This window comes from Phodopus roborovskii, unplaced genomic scaffold, assembly GCF_943737965.1.
Source record: "Phodopus roborovskii unplaced genomic scaffold, PHOROB, whole genome shotgun sequence".
Lineage (NCBI taxonomy): Eukaryota > Metazoa > Chordata > Mammalia > Rodentia > Cricetidae > Phodopus > Phodopus roborovskii.
The window spans coordinates 12,594,658-12,618,973 of record NW_026126599.1 but is presented as its reverse complement, the minus strand read 5'-3'; the positions used below and the strand labels follow the sequence as shown (position 1 = coordinate 12,618,973).

The window sequence follows — 24,316 nt, the reverse complement described above, 5'->3', positions numbered from 1 at the left end:
GAAATTGCCATGAGAATAACTTCTCAATATTTTTCTCTGGCCAAAACTTCCACAACCATTTCCAGAGACCTTCCTTTGAAGTTTTAGCCTCAGTCTGTGGAACTCGTCACACAGAATCTACTGGATTTGGTGTGGCTTATTACCATGGAACCAGCACACACAGTGACAGTTGAAAACCTGTTGGGTATTAATGACCAGGCAAGGGGACTGCTGTGTGGGTCTCAGGCAGAATGCAGGAACCTCATAGTCTTGGGTTTCCCTGCAATAATCAACAGATTCACAATTCTATATTTTTTTCCCGCATGGGCTCAAAGGTTTCATTCAAACTCCAGGATAACCCTCTGGGCAGATGCCTGTTTTGTGGATGCACAGCGCTGAGCTCTCTTTCTGAAATCCTTATTCAAGCCAATCTGCTGCTTTATCCCCCTATTGGATCATTTTCCTGTACTACTGTTCTCTAAAGTCCATGCTTTCTTCTTCCTACTACCCACAACTTGTTGCAGACTGAATACTGTGTAAATGCCCTGTGGAATGTCCTTGATTTCAATGTATTATATGGGTCAACTTTAAAAATTTTTGTATATTGAATTTTTAGATTATTATTTTTCTTTTTAACCTAAAATTTTTGCATACACCATATTTTGAGCATATGCCTTTCCCCATACCACCACACTTAAAAGATAATTCTATAATTTCCTCCTGACTCCACAGCCCCATTCCCTCTCAGATTCATTGTTTTATAATTATTGTTATGAAGAAATATTAATACATATGTAAATAAATGAATGCACAAATATAATCCTCTGAATCAGTTGTTTGGTGCTCAGTATTGATTTGTGTCATTGAGCAAACCTCAGCCCCAGCTCAGACTGAAAAAGAAATAATTTATTCTGGAATAATTTTTAAGTGATCATTGCCAGTGAACACAGACTTAGGTGAGCCAAAATTCCATGTTTCCTTGGGGAGACAGATTCATGATGATTTCCTAGTCAAATATAAAGAAAGATGTAACTCAAATAAATTGTGGAATATTGACTGAGCATGTCACAGGCAAGATGGTAAAGGCCACAGATATTACCTGATGTCATGCTTAGGTTTTAGGTTGTGGAAGCCAGTGTTATGCTAAGTTACTAGATTTTGTTATAGAAGATTAAATCACCTGCAGATGTGTTCAAGAATTGGCTGTTCAGGATGTTATAGTCAGCCTAGACTGAGGTAATGGGTTTCTAGACCTGCAACATTCCAACCTCTCTACATCACTGAGTTCTAAAGAGCAGACATGACTCTTTCCAGGACTTTTCATGTTTGCATTTATACTGGTATACACATTTAGACTTATGTATACTTCTGTACACAAGTATGAATTTACACACATGTGTGCACTTATACCTATACATAAAATTTATGTGTGCATTCATATACATGTTTACATTTATACACATGTATGCATTTATATACACATATATGTATACACACATTACATATGCATTTATGCAATGTACATATTAGTCCACATGTATGTACTTATCATGTATATTACATACACATACATTTAAATAGATATATAAATTTTACATACATTTTCATGTATATTGTTGAACACTTGGTATTTGAAAATCCACAGGGAAGACTAATTTCTCCTTCTCCTAATGGATGCTAATTGTCAATTTTTGAACAACATGTCCTCTCCTAACAAGGCATCTAGCCATAGACCTCAATGTAACACACTGTAACCAAAGGCATGCCTTCCTGCTGCCTATAGTTCTTTAGGGAGAATCTCTGCTTCAACAGAATCTAGTGAAATTGAGGCTCATAGATTCTCTTATGTTTCCAGAGGGGCACCTAAGCTCTCATCTACTCCAGCTTTTAAAACTCCTGGGGACACATCCCCAACCACAAAATGCAATGAGTGAGACAGTTCAGCATACCTACCCGCTTCCAACATTTCCTATCCTCTCATGTTGAGCACTCTTTTACTGCCTCATGGATTCAGGGATTTTTGTCTTATATATTCTGCTTTTACTTTGATTCTTTCACTGTCTTACACAGGATGCTCTATGTTCTCTTTTAATCTGTAAATTAGGGAAGCTGTTCTGTTCTGTTTTTTATGTTTTATATTTTTTGAAAGATTGTTTTTGATTTTATATCTTTGATTGCTTTGCCGAGTTGTTTGTGTGCCTGGTGTCTTTAGAGGCCAACAAGGGACATGGAGTCCTCCTAATACTGTGTTGTACATTATTGTAGCTCAAAGAGTAGCTGCTGTGACTTGAATCACAACACCACACAAGAGCAGCAAGTAGGCGTAACCTCTCAGTCAGTTCTCAAGTCCCAGAAACACTATTCATGGAGGTTTATTTATTATTCTGTCATGTGTTTGAGTGCTTACCTTCCTCTATATGTGTGTATGCCACATGTGTATTGGTACAAACATATGTTAGAAGAGGATACCTTGCCTGAAACTATAGGCAATTCTGAGACACCATGTAGGCACTGAGAATAGATCTCATGATTTTTACAAGATGAATCAGAGTCCCTAACTGCTTAGCCATTTGTCCTTCTACCAAAGAAAAATATTAACACGAGGTGGTATGTAAAAAATTATTATACAATTAAAATTTCAGTATAAAATTGTTTCATTATATAGTAAAAGTTTATGAAACTCTTATTCATATTCATAGAGAAAACATTAGTGACTCTTCTGTTACTAGAAACACCATAAGCACCATGTACTCAGCAACCACAGCAACCAGACACCTAAAACTCCAATCCATATTATGCATTTCCAGAAACCAACCTCTGAAGAACAAGTCAATTCTGAGACTTCATCAACCATTCCATGATGTTCCTGAGCTGTTAAGGACTCATTCACACTAGTCTTATATGTCAATAAAGAAATCAGGGCTTAAAATTCTCTCATTTCCTGTATGTGCTAGGAATTTCTGATAATAATGGCCTGACTGTGCTCATCATTCTGCCCCTCATGTTTAGAGAGCGATGGACAAACTATCAATATTTGCTGACTTCATACTTTGCTGTTGAGGAGTTCAATAAGGATGCCAACCTGCTTCCCAATGTGACCTTGGGATTCCACCTTTACAATGCCCTTAACTCTCACCGCAAAACCCTAGAAGGCCCACTGATGTGGCTGTCTGGAAGGAGTGAGTTTATTCCTAACTACAAATGCAGAACTCAACATAAAGCTCTTGGAATCATTGCAGGAATCAGGCCTGACTTTTCTGCTGCAATAGGAACACTTTTGGAGCTCTACAAAATTCCACAAGTAAGTTAGTAGAATTTTGATATAGACAGTCATATAGGACACGTGAACAAAAGCAAAAGGAATAGTCTGTTTATTGCTGTGAGTTAAAATATAAGTAAATAAATACCTGTGTATTGCTAGGATCAAAAGTGAAATGAATGTGGTGAAAACATGAGCAGTAAATACTTGGATTCCTAAGAAGATCACTTAGTAGTATTCATGATTCTATCTTCAGTCATTGTCCATATATACGAGCATGCTTCCTAGATTAGTGCTGCATACTAGTCATATAAACATCTCATACTTCATCTAGTGGTCATTGATGGACAGACAGAGGAAGACAGATGTCAGGCATGTAAGTAAATGTGGAACAATCCTCAAGTCCATCACTACTGAAAATGATGCAGGGAATTAATGATCTTTCAAGAAACTAGACCTCTGAATGGCACTCACAAAGAACATCCACTTAGAGATAACACAGATAGGTCTTACAAGGCACTACTGAGGCAAAACAACCCACTAAAACAATTTATATATGTATTGCATCCTAATGTGAGAAATCATGATATACATGATAATTTCAGTCTTTCTCACAGACTTGCATTTTACACTAGATACTGGGTGATGACTTCATCAAAACTATCATTAGGAAGGGATGAGGCAACTGTACTTGGTGATGTTCCCCCAGATCTTCATGCCTTGTTCTTTTCTAATCACAGGAGCTAAATCTAAAAACAAATGTGTGATTTATATTCATAAAGCTAGGAAATATGATGTCATATGATCAGAGTAAAGCACTTGATAATGTTTCTTGTAATTGTTCTCTACACCCAATGCTCTGTTCCATTGCTATTGGAATAAGAGAAATCTGTAGCACCTTTCCAATGTATCAGGATATTGGTCACTTTTTAGCTGTTTCTTATCTCTTAATAACTTTATAGCCCATAGTATTGGCAAAACCATATTCTATCAAATGGTGAGAAAGGAAGCTCATATCACAGAAGACATTCTCCTCACCAATGTTCAGTTGCATGATTCTTTGAAGTGAGTAATTAACTCACTTCCTCTCTAAGGTGATGACTCCAAATACCTATTTCTATGGACCACAGAATTATGCAGTGTGAGCTCAGCACATACTTTAGAGGTCACCCCATGCTGAATGAATATCTCATGATGATAGGCCTCATTTAGCAAGGTGATGAGTGATATTGTCACCAGAGATGCACATCTCTGCAATTTTATCTTCAAGACAATGAGGAATCCTGCCTTCTGAATGTGTTTGCTCTCCCCATTGAGGACTTCTTGTGTGATGAGCTCTTTCACTCACTTTACAGCTTGAGGATGTTTCCCACAGCACTACAATGTGCTATGTGTTTACTAGGGACAGTTTCCCCTAAGAATTTCTGTATTGGGTGATTCCCTGAAGGAATGGGTAATTCTAGCAAGAAAGTAATCACCCACCCTTACTATCTCAACTAGATCTTTGTATAAAGTTAGAAATATGCCCCCTCCAGTTATTTTCTTTTGCAGAGTGTTGGCTAGTGTTAGTGTCCAGGCAAAGAGACTTCTATTGAGACATTCACAGACAACCAAGGGCAAGAATTACAAAATATCTGATGTTATTGAGCCATATCTCTCAGAGAGATAGAGAACAAGGTAATCCTGAACTCACTCTGGCAGAAAATAGGGAAGTGCACTCCCTAGGTAACCTAGAAGTAACCTTAAAGCCAATCCTTATCTCTTTGTACTTAATTTCACTCAGTCTGTTGAAGCAAGAAGTGACTGCTCCTATTTATCCTTAGAGACAGCATAGGATGCAATCCTTAGAACCAAAGGGTCCTTTCAGGCAGCTTCCATCTGGGGAAAGAGCTAACTTCTCAGGAATCCTGTTTAGTTACATTGCCCAGTTACCCAACACTCCCTCCACTGGCTGGAGAAAAGTGCCTGAGGAAATGGTGATATTTGCCTCTTTCCAGATTTTCACTGTTTATAAATTTAGCTTATTTACCCAGTCACATTTAAGAATATAGTGAAATTCATCACCAGAGGAACTAGGATACAAGTTGTATTCTAAGAGATTCATATAAAGTCCCTCACAGAACTGGGAAGGGACAAGTCCCCCAGACCTCAGGTAAAGTGGGGGAGGACAGCTAATGGAGAGAGAAGTAGGAGAAAATGAGGGGGAGGAGAGGAAGGCATGTGCGACCAGGAGGATTGAGCCTGGTTAGGAATGGAAAATAGGAAAGAGAGAGAGAGAGAGAGAAAGAGAGAGAGAGAGAGAGACAGAGACAGAGACAGAGAGAGAGAGAGAACATAAAAGAGGGAGCCAATATTGGTTTGAAGATAAAGTTGAACACAAAGAAAGGTCGAGGGAACTACAAGACTGCTCCCAACTAACAATCTCAGCTTCCGTGCAAAGGCTATCATAAATGCCCTTCCCGGAGAGTGAGATCAACAACTAACTTCTCCATGGAGTCCTCAACTAATGCCTGTTGAAAATAGGAGCAAACACCCATACATAAACACTGAGTCAAACTAGAACCCAGAAGCAGATGGAGAGGACAAGACCATGCGGTAGAAGTACATAGAGACAGCTTACCTGAACAAGGAGGAGCTAAGGGCCACTAGACTGATAGCTGGGAAGCCAACAGGGGACTGACTCGGGCCCCCCTGAATATGGGTCTCAGCCAGAAGGTCTGAGCAGTCTAAGAGACCTCAGACAGTGGAGCCAGGATGTATCCCTGGTGCACAAAAGGACTTTGCAAACATATGCCCCATGGAGGGATAACTGCCTTATTCTAGAGATAGGAGAGAAGCCCTAGTCCCTACTTCACAGGACCTGTCACATCTACATGACCTCAACTGGATGGCATTCCCCTACATATGGTATTGTGGTGGGGGGTTGGGAGGGGAGGGTGTTTAGAGTGCATGTGAGAGGGCAGAGAGGGCAAAAGGGAGGGAAGGAGGGAGGGAGGGCTGGAGGGTAGGGAGGGAGGGAGGGAGAGGGAACTGGGATCGACATGTAAAATAATAAATTAAAAAAAAAAAAAAAACGCTTTGACTCCAAAAATTAACTTGAAGAACAAGTTACTGGGGAAAAGGATTTCTATTTTTGTTTCCACAGAAAATGAAAATATGTGGATTCCTTCCAGACTAATGTGGTTTGATCACACCAGACCTCCTGAAACAGAGTACAAGCTGATCCTACATTCCAATCATCTGGACAAAACAGCCCTACAGACTACAGCTAGGATTTCTGAATCTTCTTTGAATCCCCCAAGACAGCGCCCCTTACCAGCAGGAAGTAGTTTGGAAAGAACGACGCCCAAATTCCCAAATATTGTGTATAAACGTTTGTTTTCATTTAATTGGACTTTGTTATATAAAATTAAATAAAAATAATAATAATAAAAAAAGAACATAGTGAAATTCATATTCCTCTCACAGATTTCCTTAATGACTCAGCCATTCCTTCTTCATTAACCCCTTTTAGTTTAAAATTTTCTTGGAAGCTTAAAGCACTCCCACTCTGAGCCATAAAGAAAAACTGTCAGTTATCTCTTTGTCTATTTCTATGACCCTGAAAAATTCTAGCCTTGTATCGACCTAAAGCCAGTGAACTGCTGATTGTAAGTGTATAGAAACTGGAAAGGTATTCAGCATGGCAGAAAAATAAAGAGCCACGCCTCAGAGTATGTGTAAAGTTATATAGAAATCTTTGACCCTCTCCTTCACTGCTGGGAATTACTTCACATTTGGAACCCTGCTTAGATGCTGAAGCTGATGCTCTCTTAGCACTGACAACCTAGAAACTCAAAATCACCTTTGTTTTTTGTTTTTTGTTTTTTTTCCTTTGCTTCTTCAGGTCTCATATGGAGTATTTGATTCTGTGCTAAGTGACAAAGATACATTCCCATCCCTGTACCAGATGTCTCCTAAACACACAGCTCTGACCAAAAGGGTGATCTCTTTATTGCTACACTTTGGCTGGAAATGGGTGGGGCTCATTGTGACTGAAGATCCGAAGGGAATGGAATTCCTCTCTGAGCTGAAAGCAGAGATTGCATCAGTAGATATCTGTGTGGCTTTTATGGAAACAATCCCAGCTAATTGGGAACTACAGATGATGTCTGGAGGTGGTTTGCTGAATTTGAATACAAAAGTAAATGTGTATGTATTCTATGGGAACAGAGATGATGTACTGTTTTTCTGCATCAGAAATGGAATTATGTCAAAGAGAAAGAAGGTGTGGATCATGGCAAAGCCCCACTTTGTTTTCTTAGAATCTGCATTTGTCGATCGGAATATTATGATGTCCTTTTTTGAAGGAAGCTTCTCATTTTCAAAGAATACAAATATCCCTGGCTTCAAACACTTTCTTGAGGCACTTACACCCTCCCAGTATCCAGGAGATCTTTTCTTCCATAAATTCTGGCTGGACAATTTTCACTGTTCTCCTCCTCCTTTGCTATATAGATTTAATACACTCTGCCCACTGAATACATCCCTGATGACTAAGCAAGGAAAACATTTAATGATCACTTCTGAGTCCACCGTTTCCATATGGAATGCAATGTATGCAGTGGCCCATGCCCTCCATAAAATGCTTTTGAGAAAAACAGAAATAGCATCTCACAAAGATACAAACCAGGACATTCTTCTACCTTGGCAGGTAAGCCTATCTCAGAAGGAGAGCAGACATTTGGTACTTTTATTATTAATAAGTATTTCACTGTAGTCAAACACACACCATGTTTTCATGTTATAATTAAAAGATTAAGGCAAAGCATTGGAGACTTCGAGGGTCCAGGCCCAGAAAGCACAAGGTTAAATAAGGAAATCCATTTAGGGGAGCTAGGAAAGATACTTCTATGAGGCTTACTAGACTTTTCTACTTTGGGAGAAAACAAGGAAACACAGATGCTTTCTGGGGGCAACTTTCTCTTTACTTCATCATTAAAAAAATCCTCTCTGAAAACTCTGTCTCTCCTGTCAATTCATCAGCTTTCTTCTTATTAGTTTATCCTTTCCTTTCCTCTCCACTTCTCTCTCTTTTGCTGCCTTTTGCTGCCATATTTCTTTTCTCTGGATACTCCTGTCTGTTGTCTCTGCTGCCTCTGCCCTCTGCCTCATTCTCTGCCTCTGCCTTCTGCATCCCTCACAATTACAAGTCATTTTTCAGGACCCAATCCATACTCATAACACAGTTATGTCAGGCAGTTTCTCTCAGGCTAGGAATGTCTCATTGTCCCATTCATGTAGCTCTTTCCCATATACAAAATTACTTTTGAAATCAAGACTTAACTATAACAATTAATTAGCTGGACTTTATCTTAAATAAGATAACATGATTTTGAAATGCAAAGTGTGCTTCCATTTTTAATGTTAGAATACAGTTGGTACCCAGAGCCTAGGCCATATTTCCATCCATTAGTGATAAGTGGATATGTTTGTGTTTAAACCAACCTGAGAGAAACTTAGGACTCACTTAAACTCATAAGAATTAATGTTCACTTTCAAATAGATTTTCATCAGGAAGGATTACTAAAAAAGTCAATTGAACTTATCATTCAGCCAAACATAGGTAAATAAATGATGAACTCTGATTGGTTACTGTATAATGTAGTTTTGGTATTATGGATAATAATAATATTTGACATAGATTTTGGAACAGCTTGTGAATATGAATTCTAGGGATGTGATATTAGATAACTTAGTGTTTTCTTGTACAAATACCACAATATTTAAGCAACAGTTCTTTATATCATGAGTTGTTTATTAGACAATGCAACAATGAATCCATTGAAGTATAAACCCATTTTATTAATTTAAATATATAATTAAGTCATTCAGGATTGATGATGCAGCAGATAGGAGCACTTGCTATACTTTTAGAGGACTCGGGTTTGGTTGTTAGCATACACATGGTGGCTCACATCTGTTTGTACCTTTTATTATAAGGAATATGGCCCTATCTTCTGTCTTCTGAAGGCATGCAGCATGCTGTTTCTGATAATGCATAAGTTACAAAATTAATAAAATACCAGAAACAAATATTGAAGTTTAAGTTGAAGGTCAGAAAAGCAAAGCAGCTAATCAGTAGAGAGTTCTGACCTCTATCAAGGCTGGGGAAATTCTGTCCTCAGCATGACTGCAGACTGAATGTACTGTACTCCTGTCTCCACCAACCTTACATTACTCTCTAGTGCTGAGATTAAAGGCCTGAGCCACCACCACCCAGCTTCTATTGCTAATGAGTGTTACTGCTTGGATTGAAGGTGTGTATCACCTCTCTTGGTTCTATGTATGTGGCTAGCTTTGCACTCTGATCTTCAGACAAGCTTTATTAGAACACAAGCAAAATATCATCACATTCCCCCTTTTTGTCTAAAATATAAAAGAAGGTTATAGCCAATTGAAGAAAAACTATATAAAATAAGTAAAATAAATATACACAACATGTAGGCAATAAATAATCACATAAATAATGCCCTCTCCACTTGCAGTTGACAAATATAGAGAAAATATTCAATTTCATATCCTATCTTGGTGAGTTCAAATGATTGTACCTAAGTCAATATCTATTCTATTTTGTGTCATCAAGTCATCTTGTAAAATTTCGCAACCTTTTACACTTCACACATTTTAGGTAGATTCTTTTCTGAGTCTGTTGAACAAAGAAAAATTATAACTATGACTATTAGTTCTTCAACTTCCTCAGAGACCTGAGAAGGAAATAACATTAACTGAGTAAGCAGGAAGTGCAAGCAAGCGACTTCCAAAAAATGTGAGAAATGTTAAAAAACAAAACAAAAGAACAGCTGTTTGCCTGGATAGGGGCTCTAGGGTCCTATGTAAAGTTGAGGCATTCATATTTGGAATACAGGCCTCGAATATTTGATAGACAATTCTATGACCTGAATTTTTGTAGGGCTGTCCCACCTTGTCTTTGCAAGTTTTGGCAGTCACTCTTTTTTGTGTCTTGTTTGTCCAACTTGGAGGGCATACTGTGATCAGTTCATGCAAGAACACTTTCTTGTCCAGCTACTTACTTTTGCAACACAGAAAGTAAACTCCATGCGGAGTTTTTCAATGGCCATCATCTTCTCTAAAGTAGACTGGTGCTGCCTGGAGAAGACTTGTCTCATTGTCAAAAAACAAACAAACAAACAAACAAACAAAAAACCCAAGAGTGAATGTTATTAAAACATCTTAAATGGCACATTATGTAGATCTCTAAGTGTTGGTAGATGACATGTCTATTTAAAATATATTTCTGTTTGACCTTGTAAACATACCAATTATGAGTACAAGTTTAATTGTAATAGCTGACTATTAACCCACAGTTCTTATTATCCTAAACAGTTGGTAATAATAACTTTCAAGAATTACAAATTTACATTATATTTTTAAATGAGCTGTATAGGTACAAAACCTTCAATAAGAGTAAAAATAACAATGACAAATATCCATAACCCAATGAACAATCAAATCTATCCACTCCACCCTTTTGGCATGTGGACATCATGTTCTTAAATTGCTTCTTGCTCTCTGGGGTTGATGGCATTTTTAGGGTATTCTGAAAAGAAAAATTAGGGTTAATTGTCAGGTCCTTGGAGAGGTAGCTCTATTATTTGTTGTTTACTCTCTGCAGGGCTTGTCTCAAGTTGTGGCTAGAGGAGTGTATGAGGCTGATCAACTCAGCTAACTAACTTAAAATTGTTTAGAGCAGTGTCTGTGGACTGAGTCATCTCAGCTAACCACCTTGAAACTGTTTTGAGCAGTGTCTTTGAACCTGTATCATCTCAGCTAGCCATCTTAAAATTTTTCTAAGTAGTTTGTAGTCAAAAGCCAATCTTTAGTTGGTGTTTTTCAGCTCAGTGGTATTATCAGCCCAGGTATAATCTTCAAGGTGGTGCCCCATTCTGTTGCAGACTTCAAAGGTCGCTGTTAGACATCATCATGGTTAACTATTGAAAATTGCTATAGATTCAAGACCAAAACCATGTACAGGAAGGTAGAGAAAACCTCTTTCTAAAATTAGTATTCTATGTGACAAATAGTACCATGGCTAAAGATATATATCATACATATATATCTTATAAATTTTTAGATAACGTTTATACCTAAAGAAAACCTTCAGTAAGTCAAAATAAAACCAAAGGACTATGAGATTAGTGGCAACACAATAGTCCCTTAATTTCTGTTTTTCTTCTGTCCCCTATCAAGTGAAACAGAGATTATAGATTTTACTTTAACAAGATTGGTTGTGTTTAGAGGAGGGGAGAGCCACACTCCAATTTCAAAGTCTGCTGTAATCTTTAATTTAACTGGGACTACAAAAAAAAAAAAAAAGACTATTTGAATTATATATGTGTAGAGAAAAGCAGAAATAAATACTTGGGAAATTTTAAAATTTAATCTTGGGAATGTGATATACCAATAGGCCTGTTTACTATTTTTCCTGAGTCTTTTTTTTTTTTTTTGATGATTTGTCCATTTCTTCAGAAATCTCATTTGTCCTTTGATCTTCAGATTCATTAACTAGGTGCCATCATTCTCCTGAAAAGACAGAACAAAAACTTTCCCCAACACTAATTTTGGGTAGATTTTCTTTTGTCAAGTCATGTCCGATCAAATTAAAAGCATTGTCAATATTATATGTTATTTCATAATAACTGTCCATGCTGTATGATGAAACTGTCATCTCTTCTAGTTAGGATGTCACTTAGTCAAATAGAATATTTATCAATTTTAATGGTATTCATGGTTTTACTTGTCTGTAAACAATAGCATAATCTTTTTCCCATCCTAACATGGATTCTGGTCTGAGATAAACACATCTTTAAAGTAAACCAGCTGATTTAATTCCATAGATGTTTCTATTATCCAATGTCTTTCAACAGCTATGGTTCCTTTATCCATTAGCATTAATAAAATTTAAAATTTATAAAGCATAATACAATGTATTTCTGGGGTATGTTTCTTATCACTTTATGTTTATTTAGCATATCCTTTAGAGTTTGATTTGATCTATGTATAACCACCTGCCCTTTAGTATTCTGTGGTATACCTGAAATATGCTTTATATTATTATAAACAAAAAACTGTTTCATTTTCTTAGGGATATGTACTGGAGCATTTATATGCTCCTTTATATGACCTTGAATGTCTCTTGTTGATCTACATCCATTAGTTCAATGTCTGCTTTTGCCATACTTTCCACATAATCCAAAAAAGAAGGGCATTTTGTTTGCATGCTTAGAAAAGACATTGTTTCTAGGAACATCCTACTTACAGTCCCTTTTAAGGTGACCTTGTTTCCCACAATTAAAATTCTTGACATTTCCACTTTTCTTCAAAGCTCTGAAAATCACTATTTCTATCCATGCATAATAATGATCATAAGATTAAATATTTATTGTTTCTCAGATCCATTCCTTCAAAGGTGCTGAACTTATATTTAAAGGACTAATTATCTTTTTGCATTGAGAGTTATTATTTTCAGAAGTCAGAGTTTCAACTATTTGTTTAGATTCTGAGTCTGGTATATTTCTATTTACTGCTGAAGTCAAACTTTGTCAGAAATCTGTGAGGGCTTCCGAGGTTTCCTGTGTAACTCTAGTAAATGATTCAGTTTTGTCTCCTGCTTCTTCTTCTGTCCTGAGTATTTGAAGCTGCTGCTGGGCTTAAATCCAGGAGTGGCCATCATACACAGATTACCTTTCTTTATTTGGTAGCATAATTTCCTTGTTCAAGAAGGTGAACTTGGAAGATTTCCATCCTTCAACTTCTATCTTGTTGTTCAATGGTCTTAGCCTCTTCTCTGAACCATATACTCCATTGTAATCAGCTTCAACCAAGTCCATCCAGTCTTTAGAGATAATTCCAATACAAACATACTGGGAGTTTAACATCTGCTTCACAAATAATGAATGCATGCCATATAAGAGTATTGCTTCCTTGAGTTTCCTTAAATCTAACATTAGCATAGCAGGGCAGTTAGCTCTTACAGAGTCCCTATCATTTGCCAATTCCTATAAGATTACTGGAAATGTTAATGTTGGTTGTTTGAAAACCTTAGGGTGCTTGTCTCTAAAATTAGAATGCAATACAGAAATTGCTTTTTAAAAATAATTCCTCTGTCTGGATTTGAATATTTCTGTGGTCTGCTTTGACAAGTTTTTTTTTTTATTATGAGGATGTTAATTTTTAATATTTTTTCTTATTTTACATATCAATCCCAGTTCCTACTCCCTCCCTTCTTCCCACGCCCCCCAAGTCCCCTCCTATCATCCCACCCCCACACCTCAGAGACACCTGGGCTGACATCTGTGGACACTTGGAATTTGTAGAACATCTATCCAGGAACTTCTGACCTTCAGAGATTCCATGTGTAAGACATGTGTAATTTTGATAGGTCTGCCATGGTGTGTTGCCTGGCTGTTCTTAATATTCTTTCTTTATTCTGTATGTTAGGTGTTTTGATTATTATGTGGCAAAGGGTCTTTTTTTCCTTGGTCAGTCTATTTGGTGTTCGGAATACTTCTTGTACTTTCATAGGCATGTCCTTCTTCAGATTAGGAAAGTTTTCTTCAAAAATTTTGTTGAATATGTTTTCAGCACCTTTGAGTTGGGCTTCTTCACCTTCCTCTATGTCTATTATTCTTAGGTTTGGCCTTTTCACAGTGTCCCACATTTCCTGGATGTTTAGTGTTAAGGATTTGTTGGACTTAAGATTTTCTTTGGTCAATGAATCTATTTTCTCTAGTTTATCTTCAGCACCTGAGATTTTCTTTTCAATCTTTTGTATTCCGTTAGTTATGCTAGCAACTGTAGTTCTTGATGATTTACCCTGTTTTTCTATTTCCAGCATTCCCTCAGGTTCTGTTTTCTTTGTTGTCCCTATTTCAGTTTTCATGTCTTGAACTGTTTGAATTATTTCCTTCAACTCTTTGATTGTATTTCTTTGGCTTTCCTTACTTTAAGATATTCGTTCATTTCTTGCATTTTTTCTTCTTCTTTTCCTCTATTTCTTCCAATTTTTGTTTGTCTTTTCCTCCATTTCTTTAAGCAGTTTTCTCATATCATCTGGGAGAGCCTCTATCATTTTTATGCAGTTATGTTTTAGGTCTATCTCATCTTCTTCATCTGTTTTGGTGTGTTCTGGTTTGGTTGGTGTATAGTCCCTAGATTCTGGTAGTATCATACTTGTCTTTCTATTGTTGGGTGTTTTCTTGTATTGCTATCTTCCCATTGCTTTTTCTAGATGGTGCAGGTGGAGCCTATATCTCCCTATCTCACTCTCACGGTGGCTGTAGGTGATTCAGGAGTTCAGTGTCTGCAAATATGGATGATCCAAGCTCTCTTGGAGGTTTTTCCTATCTGGCAGAGTGATATAGGGTCTAAAGATCAGGAAAGTGAGTCGTCAAGGTAGTCCCCAGTGAATAGGCAGGTCCAGTGTTCTCAGAGCAGACCCATGAAGTACCAAGGAGGTGGAGGGGTTGTTGGACCATCATTCAGGCCCAGTGTTCACCTCTAGCGCTGATAAGTTTTTCTAAGGCCACTTTCTTGGTACTCATATCAACCAACTTTTTTTTAGAGATGAACCAAACATTATCAAACCAACAACAAGTATTACCTAAATGATAAATAAAAGCATATCAATCCCAGTTATCTCTTCATTTAATTGTTCCAGTTGTAAAATCATACTGAGACCTATCTCCATTGGACTAGTGTTTCCAATTTTTTAATGTGGGAAAATCTCTCCCATTTAGCTTATATCTTCCTTCAAGAATTTCCGATTGTCTTACCAAATCTGCCTAGAGTGTCAGGAAACTCTAAAACATAGCTTGACTGTTCACAGAACTAGCATGTGGCTGTGTGCTGAGAATGGCTGCCTGATGAGAAGAACTGTAGGGAAAGCCTTCATTCCATGGTGGAGGGGTGGTTGGGAGAGACAGAGAGAGCGCCAGCTGTATAAAAAACCACACACAGGATTGTGTGGAAAAAACAACAACAACAAAAACCCTTGTGGCAGAGTGCAGCCAGAATACAAAGCCAGCTCCTCTAGGATGAGTTACTCTTGTGGTGTTTTTGTAGTCCAGGTGTTTCTGAAGACTGGGTATCAGCTGAAAACTCTTTAGAGAGTCCACAAAAGGAAATTCTGGACTTGGTCTGAGGCTTGGGGAAAAAACAAAAGAAAATCTAGGCAGTTGAGCAGACACTCTGATGAGAGCATCATGTGAAACTCCACTGTGGCTGGTGTTTCAAAGTCACAGGCAGACTTTATTAGATTGTAAGCAAAATAATACAATATACATTCACCTAGGCAGTACACACTAATATAACTAACACAAAAATTGGAGCCAGGATGACTGTGTGTAGATTGATGTACTTGAAACTCTTGACAAAACCCAGGTTCAGTTACCAGTATCTACAAGGCAGCTTACAACTATTTTTACACCCCTTTCCTGGGATCCAGAACCCTCTTTGGTCATTACTGGCAAAACACAGATGTTTAGTAGATGTAGGAAGGAAACTCATATACAAAACAAAAATAAATTAATCTAAACAATAAAGAATTATCTTTAAAAATCTAGTAACAACACAGAATATTTGTATGGCAGAAGGTGTCTTTATAGTTTCCTGAAGTATAAATGGTACACACATTTTTGCATAAGTAATAACTATTTTTCATGAATTTGGAACTTTGTAGAAACTCCTCAAAAGTTATCATGTCATGAAACTCTGTGTATGTGTGTGTGTGTGTGTGTGTGTGTGTGTATGTGTGTGTATACACCTATCTACTTACTTAACCATACACACATGTGTTTATTGTATGCCATAAAGGATTAGCCCCTATGAAGCCATGGACATAGGGTTGCTTCCATTTTTAACTCCAAGTTCACTCTGAAAACATCTATATTTTCTAGTTGTAGACATTTTTCCTTTGATGGGAAGAGACACAATGAATTGCTCTCCTAAGAACATGCTAAAAGTTGTGGTATGCTCCACCCCTTAGGTAACTTCTATGTGAATTTCATGGGGAGAAATTTTCATCTCACTGCTACAGCTGGTGAGACAGTGACTCAAAGGAAGACTCTACCAAGAAAGCTAGAGTAAGGTTACAGAAGGTGAACTGCTCTTAGGAACATTCAGTGAGAAGTTTGATTTCACCACTCATACCCAAATGATATCTATCTCTCTTCAGCTTCATCCATTTCTGAGGAAAATACAATTTACAAATGCAGCTGGAGATCAAATACACTTTGATGAGAACAAGAATCATGTGGAAAAGTATGATGTACAAAACTTTTTGGGATATACTAATAATGACTCATTTCTAGTTAAAGTAGGAGAGTTTGTCTCTAAGAGTCCACAAGATCAAGGCTTGTTCATCAACGAAGTTCTGATCAAATGGCCAAGATACTTCAATAAGGTCTGGTTGAATATCAACATTTCATATATCATCAAATATCTGAAAGGAGTTATGAAAATTCTTGTGTGATGTGTCTTTGAATTTTAAATTAATTTATAGGCTCTAAGTACTTATCTGTTTTGTGAGCTCCTGTGTGCATGCTCATGCATGCGAGCACATGTTCCTGTTGAGGCCACAGTCCAAACTGTTTATCTTCCTTTGTTTTGTCCACTTTATTGTAAACATAATCTCTCTTTGGACCCCATGTTTTGGGTTTTGCTGTACTCACTGACAGCATTCCCAGGCATTCTCCCTGTCTCCATGACTACCATACTGGGATTACAGGCATATATATAGTTTTGCCCCTTACTTTTCTACACTTCCCTTCTCCATGATCAAGTTTAGGACCTCATGTTTATGGGGCAAGCACATTAAATACTGAGCCATCTCTTTAGTTTACTTTGATGTTTTTAATTCAGAAATAAATCAATCTTTAAAATATCACTTTGATAATTATACATATACATATAAACAAAGAAAACACATATTGTTAGCTAATTCATCTAGATTGAATTAGTTTGATTGAATTTGAATTTAAGTGTGTTTTCATTATTCAGTGAATGAATAAATCTGTGTTCATGACTTAATAAAGGAGTCTGCACGTGTGTGCTTCTGTGTTTATAAACATGCATACAATTGTGTGCATACACATATACAGGTTTATTATACATGAATGCTGTTGTTCAATTCATCACTCATTTAACACAACTCATACACAAACATGTCCATAGTCCTTAAAACAAAACAAAATGATGAATCATAGATTTTATACAAAACAACTCTATAATGAGTGTGTGTGTACTGCCTGATTTGTGTGCTGGGAAGTGATCTTGGGTTTCTGTGTGAGAGCAGTATGCACTCTTATTTGCTGAGCCATTTCTCCAGCCCCATATACCTGTTAATATATAGATGTTCATAAGATAGAAACTGAGTCTAACTTATAGCAAGAAGCATGTTTAAGGTAAGGATAGAAAAATTCCTAGCATTCACAAACCTAAAAGTATTAACAAACTGAAGCTGTGTTAGGTTATAGTGGTTAATGTGATTAACTAAGGAGCCAATTTATGAAAATCTTGAAGGATGACATAACTAACATTTGGAAGAAAAATTAGAGCCCTGTACTCTGAATGGGGAGTGAAGAGTGAACATCACAGGAATATCTACATGTGAGGGAGTCAGGAGAAGCTGTGAGCAACCACCAATGGCCAAACCCTGTTTCATGGGAAGTGAATCAGAGTGAGTAATTGTGACTGCAGGCTAGGAACGGTAAAGGTAGAAATAGTTAGGCAACAGTGACTTGATTTCTGTCTGACTTCAACTGCTCCACAGTTCATACAAGGAAGGAATTTTGGCTAATTTTATTCCAGGAGGGAATATTCAGTTCTTAAAGACATTTCACAAAGCTAGCAGAAGTTAGTCACAGTTTACTCAACATAAAGAAACTTTGAACTTTTAGTATCTGGAAGTGTGGTAACTTCAACTCTACACTCTACACTCCATATGGAGTCTGCACAGTCTCACATAACTTCATACAGCTCTCATAGTCTAAGTGAAGTTTAGAGTGTTTAGCTTAAAAATATTTAAGTCTGTGACTGAAATGCAAAATTATGATGAGAATTTCTGTGTGTTCCTCAGACTTCTCAATCTGTATGTACACAGAGCTGTGGTCTGGGTTTCTGGAAATTTGTAGAAGAAGAAAGATCTGCCTGCTGTTTTTCTTGTGTGGTTTGTCCAGAGAGGCACATTTCCAACCAGACAGGTAGAAAAATAATACCTTTCCCCATACTTCATGTGAATGTAGAGGGAGAAAGCCAAGAAGTGACCATAATGTTGTGATGCAGCACTGTTGTCCATATCTCATTCACCCACCCATATTCATTAATAATCATTGTAGTGTGACACAGTGTGAGGTCAGCCTCATCATATTGTGTCTCTACTTCAAAAAATGCCTTTCTTTACATGGTACTATCCCCACAGCTTTGCAGTACCCATGCTACCATCTGCCCAGGTAATGTATGGTGTGCCAATTGAATAAATGTATCTAATGATTCTTTCTTGAAAATACATTCAGAACATGTACCTGTGGGGCTGTTTCCTAAATGTAGCACACATCAATTAAATTTAAAATATTTAGAGTTATCATTTGGAATATCAACTCCAGTATGAAACAAGAGTGTCCTTGTAAAGGAAGCTGCAACTGCCTGTAGATCTAGATCTAGATTATTGTTCAGCCCTGATATCCTATTACATGGACTTAACAGTTTATATTTCAGACTATACACACAAAAAGCAATCAACACTTAATGAAATAGAGCAATATATTTCATGGAAAAGAAGACCAAGTTGAGTCCAGGAGCATGATTAGAGAGAGTATGAGAAAAGAGGTGATACGATGATTATATCAAAATTTTAAAAAATAATATAAAGAAAAATTGGTAAAAATAGAATACAAGACTCTAATAATGATAGCAACTTATTATATAATTATTGTCTTCAGTAAGAACAAGAAGTAAGCAACTGAACAGCAAACAGACTATGTTATTGCAACACCTGAAAGGTTGGAAATTAAGTATAATTTAATAATCTAATATCTCATGTTTCCATAGGTAAAATTCTTTGCTGAGTCCATTGTGATTGTCATTATCTTAAAGTAAGGATAATTAGAAATATCTAATTCCTTATTAGTTTCAGGTAAAGAAGAGATTATTTAAAGTAACTTTTTCCATATTATGTTGTGTGAATTGATGAGAGAGAGAGAGAGAGTGTGTGTGTGTGTGTGTGTGTGTGCATGCATATGTTCACACATGCATGTGCCAAAGCTCACATAGGGGAGTCACAGGACATCTTTGTACACATGAGTCAGCTACTTTGACTTTTGACATGAGTTTAGAAATCACCCTCAGGTTATCAAGATTGCATGGTAAGTGCCATTCTCTACAGAGCTATATGTTATGGTAACATATATCCTGATTCATAGAGCAATTGGCATATCAAACATTTGTTTTTGTTTTCTTTACATTTGATTCAGAAATTAAAATGTAAACGCACTATTCTACTTTCTTTCCCTCAAAGTGATACTTACCATATATCCCTCATTGCCCTCTTTAACATCAACAACTTCTTTTTTCACTGAATGCACAAACAGTATGTAAGTATACATATAAATTCCTAAATGTAACTGGATTGGTCTGTATGCCATTACTTTTATATATCATTTTAGGGGTGACTTTTTTATTGAATGATCAATTAGTGTGCTATACCCTGGGAAAACAATTTCTCCCTCTCTCAACATTTATTTTTTATTTTAATATTTTATTTTATTTTATATACCAAATTCCAATTAAATGAAAGCAAACATTTATACACAATATTTGGGAATTTGGGCGTTGTTCTTTCCAAACTACTTCCTGCTGGTAAGGGGCGCTGTCATGGGGATTCGAAGAAGATTCAGAAATCCTGGCTGTAGTCTGTAGGGCTGCTTTGTCCAGCTGTTTTGAATGTAGGATCACCTTGTACTCTGTTTCAGGCAGTCTGGCTTGATCAAACCACATTAGTCTGGAAGGAATCCACATCTTTTCATTTTCTGTGGAAACAAAAATAGAAATCCTTTTCCGCAGTAACTTGTCCTTGAACTTAAATTTTGGAGTCAAAGCATTTTTTTTAAAATTTACTTTATTATTTTACATGTTGATCCCAGTTCCCTCTCCCTCCCTCCCTCCATCCCTCCCTCCCTCCTTCCCTCCCTTTTACTTTCTCTGCCCTCTCACATGCACTCTAACCACCCTCCCCTCCCATCCCCCCACCCCAATTCCATATGTAGGGGAATGCCATCCAGTTGGGGTCATGTAGATCTGACAAGTCATGTGAAATAGGGACTAGGGCTTTTCTCCTGTCTCTAGATTAAGGCAGTTATCCCTCCATGGGGGATATGTTCGCAAAGTCCTTTTGTGCACCAGGGATACATCCTGGCTCCACTGTCTGAGGTCTCTCAGACTGCTCAGTCCTTCTGGCTGAGACCCATATTCAGGGGGGCCTGAGTCAGTCCCATGCTGGCTTCCCAGCTATCACTCTTGTGGCCCATTAGCTCCTCCTTGTTCAGGTAAGCTGTCTCTATGTGTTTCTGCTGCCTGGTCTTGTCCTCTCCATCTGCATCTGGGTTAGTTCGACTCAGTGTTTATGTATGGGTGTTTGATCCTGTTTCCAACGGGCATTAGTTGAGGCCTCCATGGATAAGTTAGTTTTTGATCTCACTATCAGGGGAAGGTCATTTTTGGTAGCCTTTGCACGGAAGCTGAGATTGTTAGTTGGGAGCAGTCTTGTAGTTCTCGCGACCTTTCTTTGTGTTCAATTTTATCATCAAACCAATATTGGCTCCCTCTTTTATGTTCTCTCTCTCTCTCCCTCTCTCTCTCTCCCTCTCTCTCTCTCTCTCTCTCTCTCTCTCTCTCTCTCTCTCTCTCTCTCTGTCGCTCCCTCTCTCTTTCCTATCTCCTATTCCTAACCAGGCTCAATCTGGTCCCACAAGTTTTCCTTTCCTCCCCCTCATTTTCTCCAATTTCTCTCTCTATTCGCTGCCCCCCCCCCCCGGCTACTTCACCTGAGCTCTGGGGGACTTGTCCTTTCCAAGTTCTGTGAGAGACTTTATATGAATCTCTTAGAATGCACCTTGTATCCTAGTTCCTCTGGTGATGTGAATTATAGGCTGGTGATCATTTGATCTAGGTCTAAAATCCATATATGAGTGAGTACATACTGTGTTCCTCTTTTTGTGACTGGGTTACCTCATTCAGGATGGTTTCTTCAAGTGCCATCTACTTGCCTGTAAATTTCAAGATACCATTATTTTTTTTCTGCAGAATAGTATTCCATTGTGTAGATGTGCCACATCTTCATTAACCATTCTTCAATTGAGGGGCATCTAGGTTGCTTCCAGGTTCTTGCTTTTACAAATAGAGCTGCTATGAACATAGTTGAACAGATGTCTTTGTTGCATGGTTGTGAATCCTTTGGGTATATGCCTAAGAGGGGGATTGCCGGGTCCTGTGGTAAATTAATTCCCATTTTCCTGAGGAACCGCCATACTGATCTCCAAAATGGCTGTATGAGCCCACGAGCAGTGGAGGAGTGTTCCACTTTCTCCACATCCTCTCCAACATAAGTCATCACTGGTGTTTCTAATTTCAGCCATTTTGGCAGGGGTAAGATGGTATCTCAAAGTTGTTTTGATTTGTATTTCCCTGATAGCTAAGGATGTGGAGCATTTTCTTAAGTGTCTTTCAGCCTTTTTGATTTCCTCTATTGAGAATTCTTTCTTCAGTTCTGTACCCCATTTTTTAATAGGGTTATTTGGTGTTTTGTTGACTAGTTTCTTGAGTTCTTTGTATATTTTGGAGATCAGCCCTTTGTAGGATATATGATTGGTGAAAATCTTTTCCCAGTCCGTGGGCTGCTGTTTGGTCTTGTCCACTGTATACTTTGCCTTACAGAAGCTTCTAAGTTTGAAGAGGTCCCATTTATTAATTATTTCTCTCAGTGTCTGTGCACCTGGAGTTATGTTCAGCAAGTTGATTATTATCCTTTCAAGGTCGGTGAAGTATTGTGGTGGGATTTTAATGGGGATTGCATTGAATCTGTAGATTGCTTTTGGTAAGATTGCCATTTTTACTATGTTTATCCTACCTATCCAAGAGCATGGGAGATCTTTCCATTTTCTGGTATCTTCTTTAATTTCTTTCCTTAGAGTCACAAAATTCTTATTATATAGGTCTTTTACTTGTTCGGTAAGCATTACACCAAGATACTTTATGTTGCGTGTGGCTATTTTAAAGGGTGATGTTTCCCTGATTTCTTTCTCTGCCTCTTTGTCGTCTGAAAAAATTAGGGCTACTGATTTTTTTGAGTTTATCTTGTATCCTGCTAGTTTGCTGAAGGTGTTTATCAGCTGTAGGAGTTCCCTGGTAGAATTTATTGGGTCGCTTATGATATAAACTATCATATCATCTGCAAATAGAGACAGTTTGACTTCTTCCTTTCCAATTTGGATGCCCTTAATCTCCTTTTGTTGTCTTGTAGCATTAGCTAGAACTTCTAGTACGATATTGAAGAGGTATGGAGAGAGAGGACAACCTTGTCTTGTTCCTGATTTTAGAGGAATTGGTTTAAGTTTCTCTCCATTCACTTTGATGTTGGCAGTTTGTTTGCTGTGTATTGCTCTTATTATGTTTAGGTATGTTCGTGTTATCCCTGACCTCTCAAATATCTTTATCATGAAAGGGTGTTGAATTTTGTCGAAGGCTTTTTCAGCATCTAGGGAGATAATCATATGGGTTTTTCTTTTTCAGTTTGTTTTTATGGTGGATCACGTTGATAGATTTTCGTATGTTAAACCATCCCTGCATTCCAGGGATGAAGCCTACTTGGTCATGGAGGATTTCTCTGATGTATTCTTGAATTTGGTTTGCCAGTATTTTATTGAGTATTTTTGCATCGATGTTCATCAGGGATATTGGTCTGTAGTTTTCTTTCTTAGTTGTGTCTTTGTGAGGTTTGGGTACCAAAGTTATTGTGGCCTCATAAAAAGAGTTTGGCAATGAACTTTCTGTTTCTGTCTTGCGGAAAAGTTTGAGGAGTAGTGGTATTAGTTCTTCCTTGAATGTCTGGTAGAATTCTGTGCTGAATCCATCTGGCTCGGGACATTTTTTGGTTGGAAGGCTTTCGATGACTGCTTCTATTTCATTGTGGGTTATAGTTTTTTTTAAGTTGTTTGTCTGTTCTTGATTTAATTTTGGTAAGTGGTGGTTATCCAGAAACTTGTCCATTTCCTTTGAATTTTCAATTTTTGTGGAATACAGACTTTAAAAGTATGAACTGAAAATTGTCTGGATTTCCTCTGTGTCTGTTGTTATGTTCCCCGTTTCATTTCTGATTTTGTTTATTTGCTTGTTCTGTATCTGCTTTTTCATTAATTTGGATAAAGTTTTGTGTATCTCATTGATTTTCTCAAAAAACCAACTCTTTGTTGCATTGATTTTTTGTATTGTTTTCCTGGTTTCTATTTTGTTGATTTCAGCCCTCAAGTTGATTATTTCCTGGCATCTACTCCTGCGGGGTGAATTCGCTTCTCTCTGTTCTAAGGCTTTCAGTTGCGTTGTTAATTCTCTTATGTGCCTATCCTCTGTTTTCTTCATATGGGCACTTAGTGCAATGAACTTCCCTCGTAGCACTGCTTTCAAGGTGTCCCATAAGTTTAGGTATGCTGTGTCCTCATTCTCGTTGAATACCACAAAGTCCTTAATTTCTTTCTTTATTTCTTCTTTGACCCAGGAGTGGTGCAATTGCATTGTTCAGTTTCCATGGGTTTGCAGGTTTTCTGCTATTTGTGTTGTTGTTGAATTCCAATTTTAAAGCATGGTGGTCCGATAAGATACAGGGGACTATTCCTATTCTCTTGTATCTGTTGAGGTTTGTTATGTCACCTAGTATGTGGTCGATTTTAGAGAAGGTTCCATGTGGAGCAGAGAAGAAGGTATATTCTTTTGTCTTTGGATGGAATGTTCTATGGATGTCTGTTAACCCCA

At 37.5% G+C, this 24,316-nt stretch overlaps 1 protein-coding gene across 1 annotated transcript in view; it reads left to right on the top strand.

The window, feature by feature from the left end:
• Positions 1 to 24,316, top strand: part of LOC127237076 (vomeronasal type-2 receptor 116-like) — a 55,294-nt gene that overhangs the window by 5,935 nt on the left and 25,043 nt on the right. The window contains exons 2-5 of the mRNA XM_051205113.1: positions 2,989 to 3,280; positions 7,125 to 7,931; positions 16,473 to 16,700; positions 18,375 to 18,498. Of these exons, the coding sequence (XP_051061070.1) occupies positions 2,989 to 3,280; positions 7,125 to 7,931; positions 16,473 to 16,700; positions 18,375 to 18,498 (1,451 nt within the window). The remainder of the gene's footprint in view (positions 1 to 2,988; positions 3,281 to 7,124; positions 7,932 to 16,472; positions 16,701 to 18,374; positions 18,499 to 24,316) is intronic.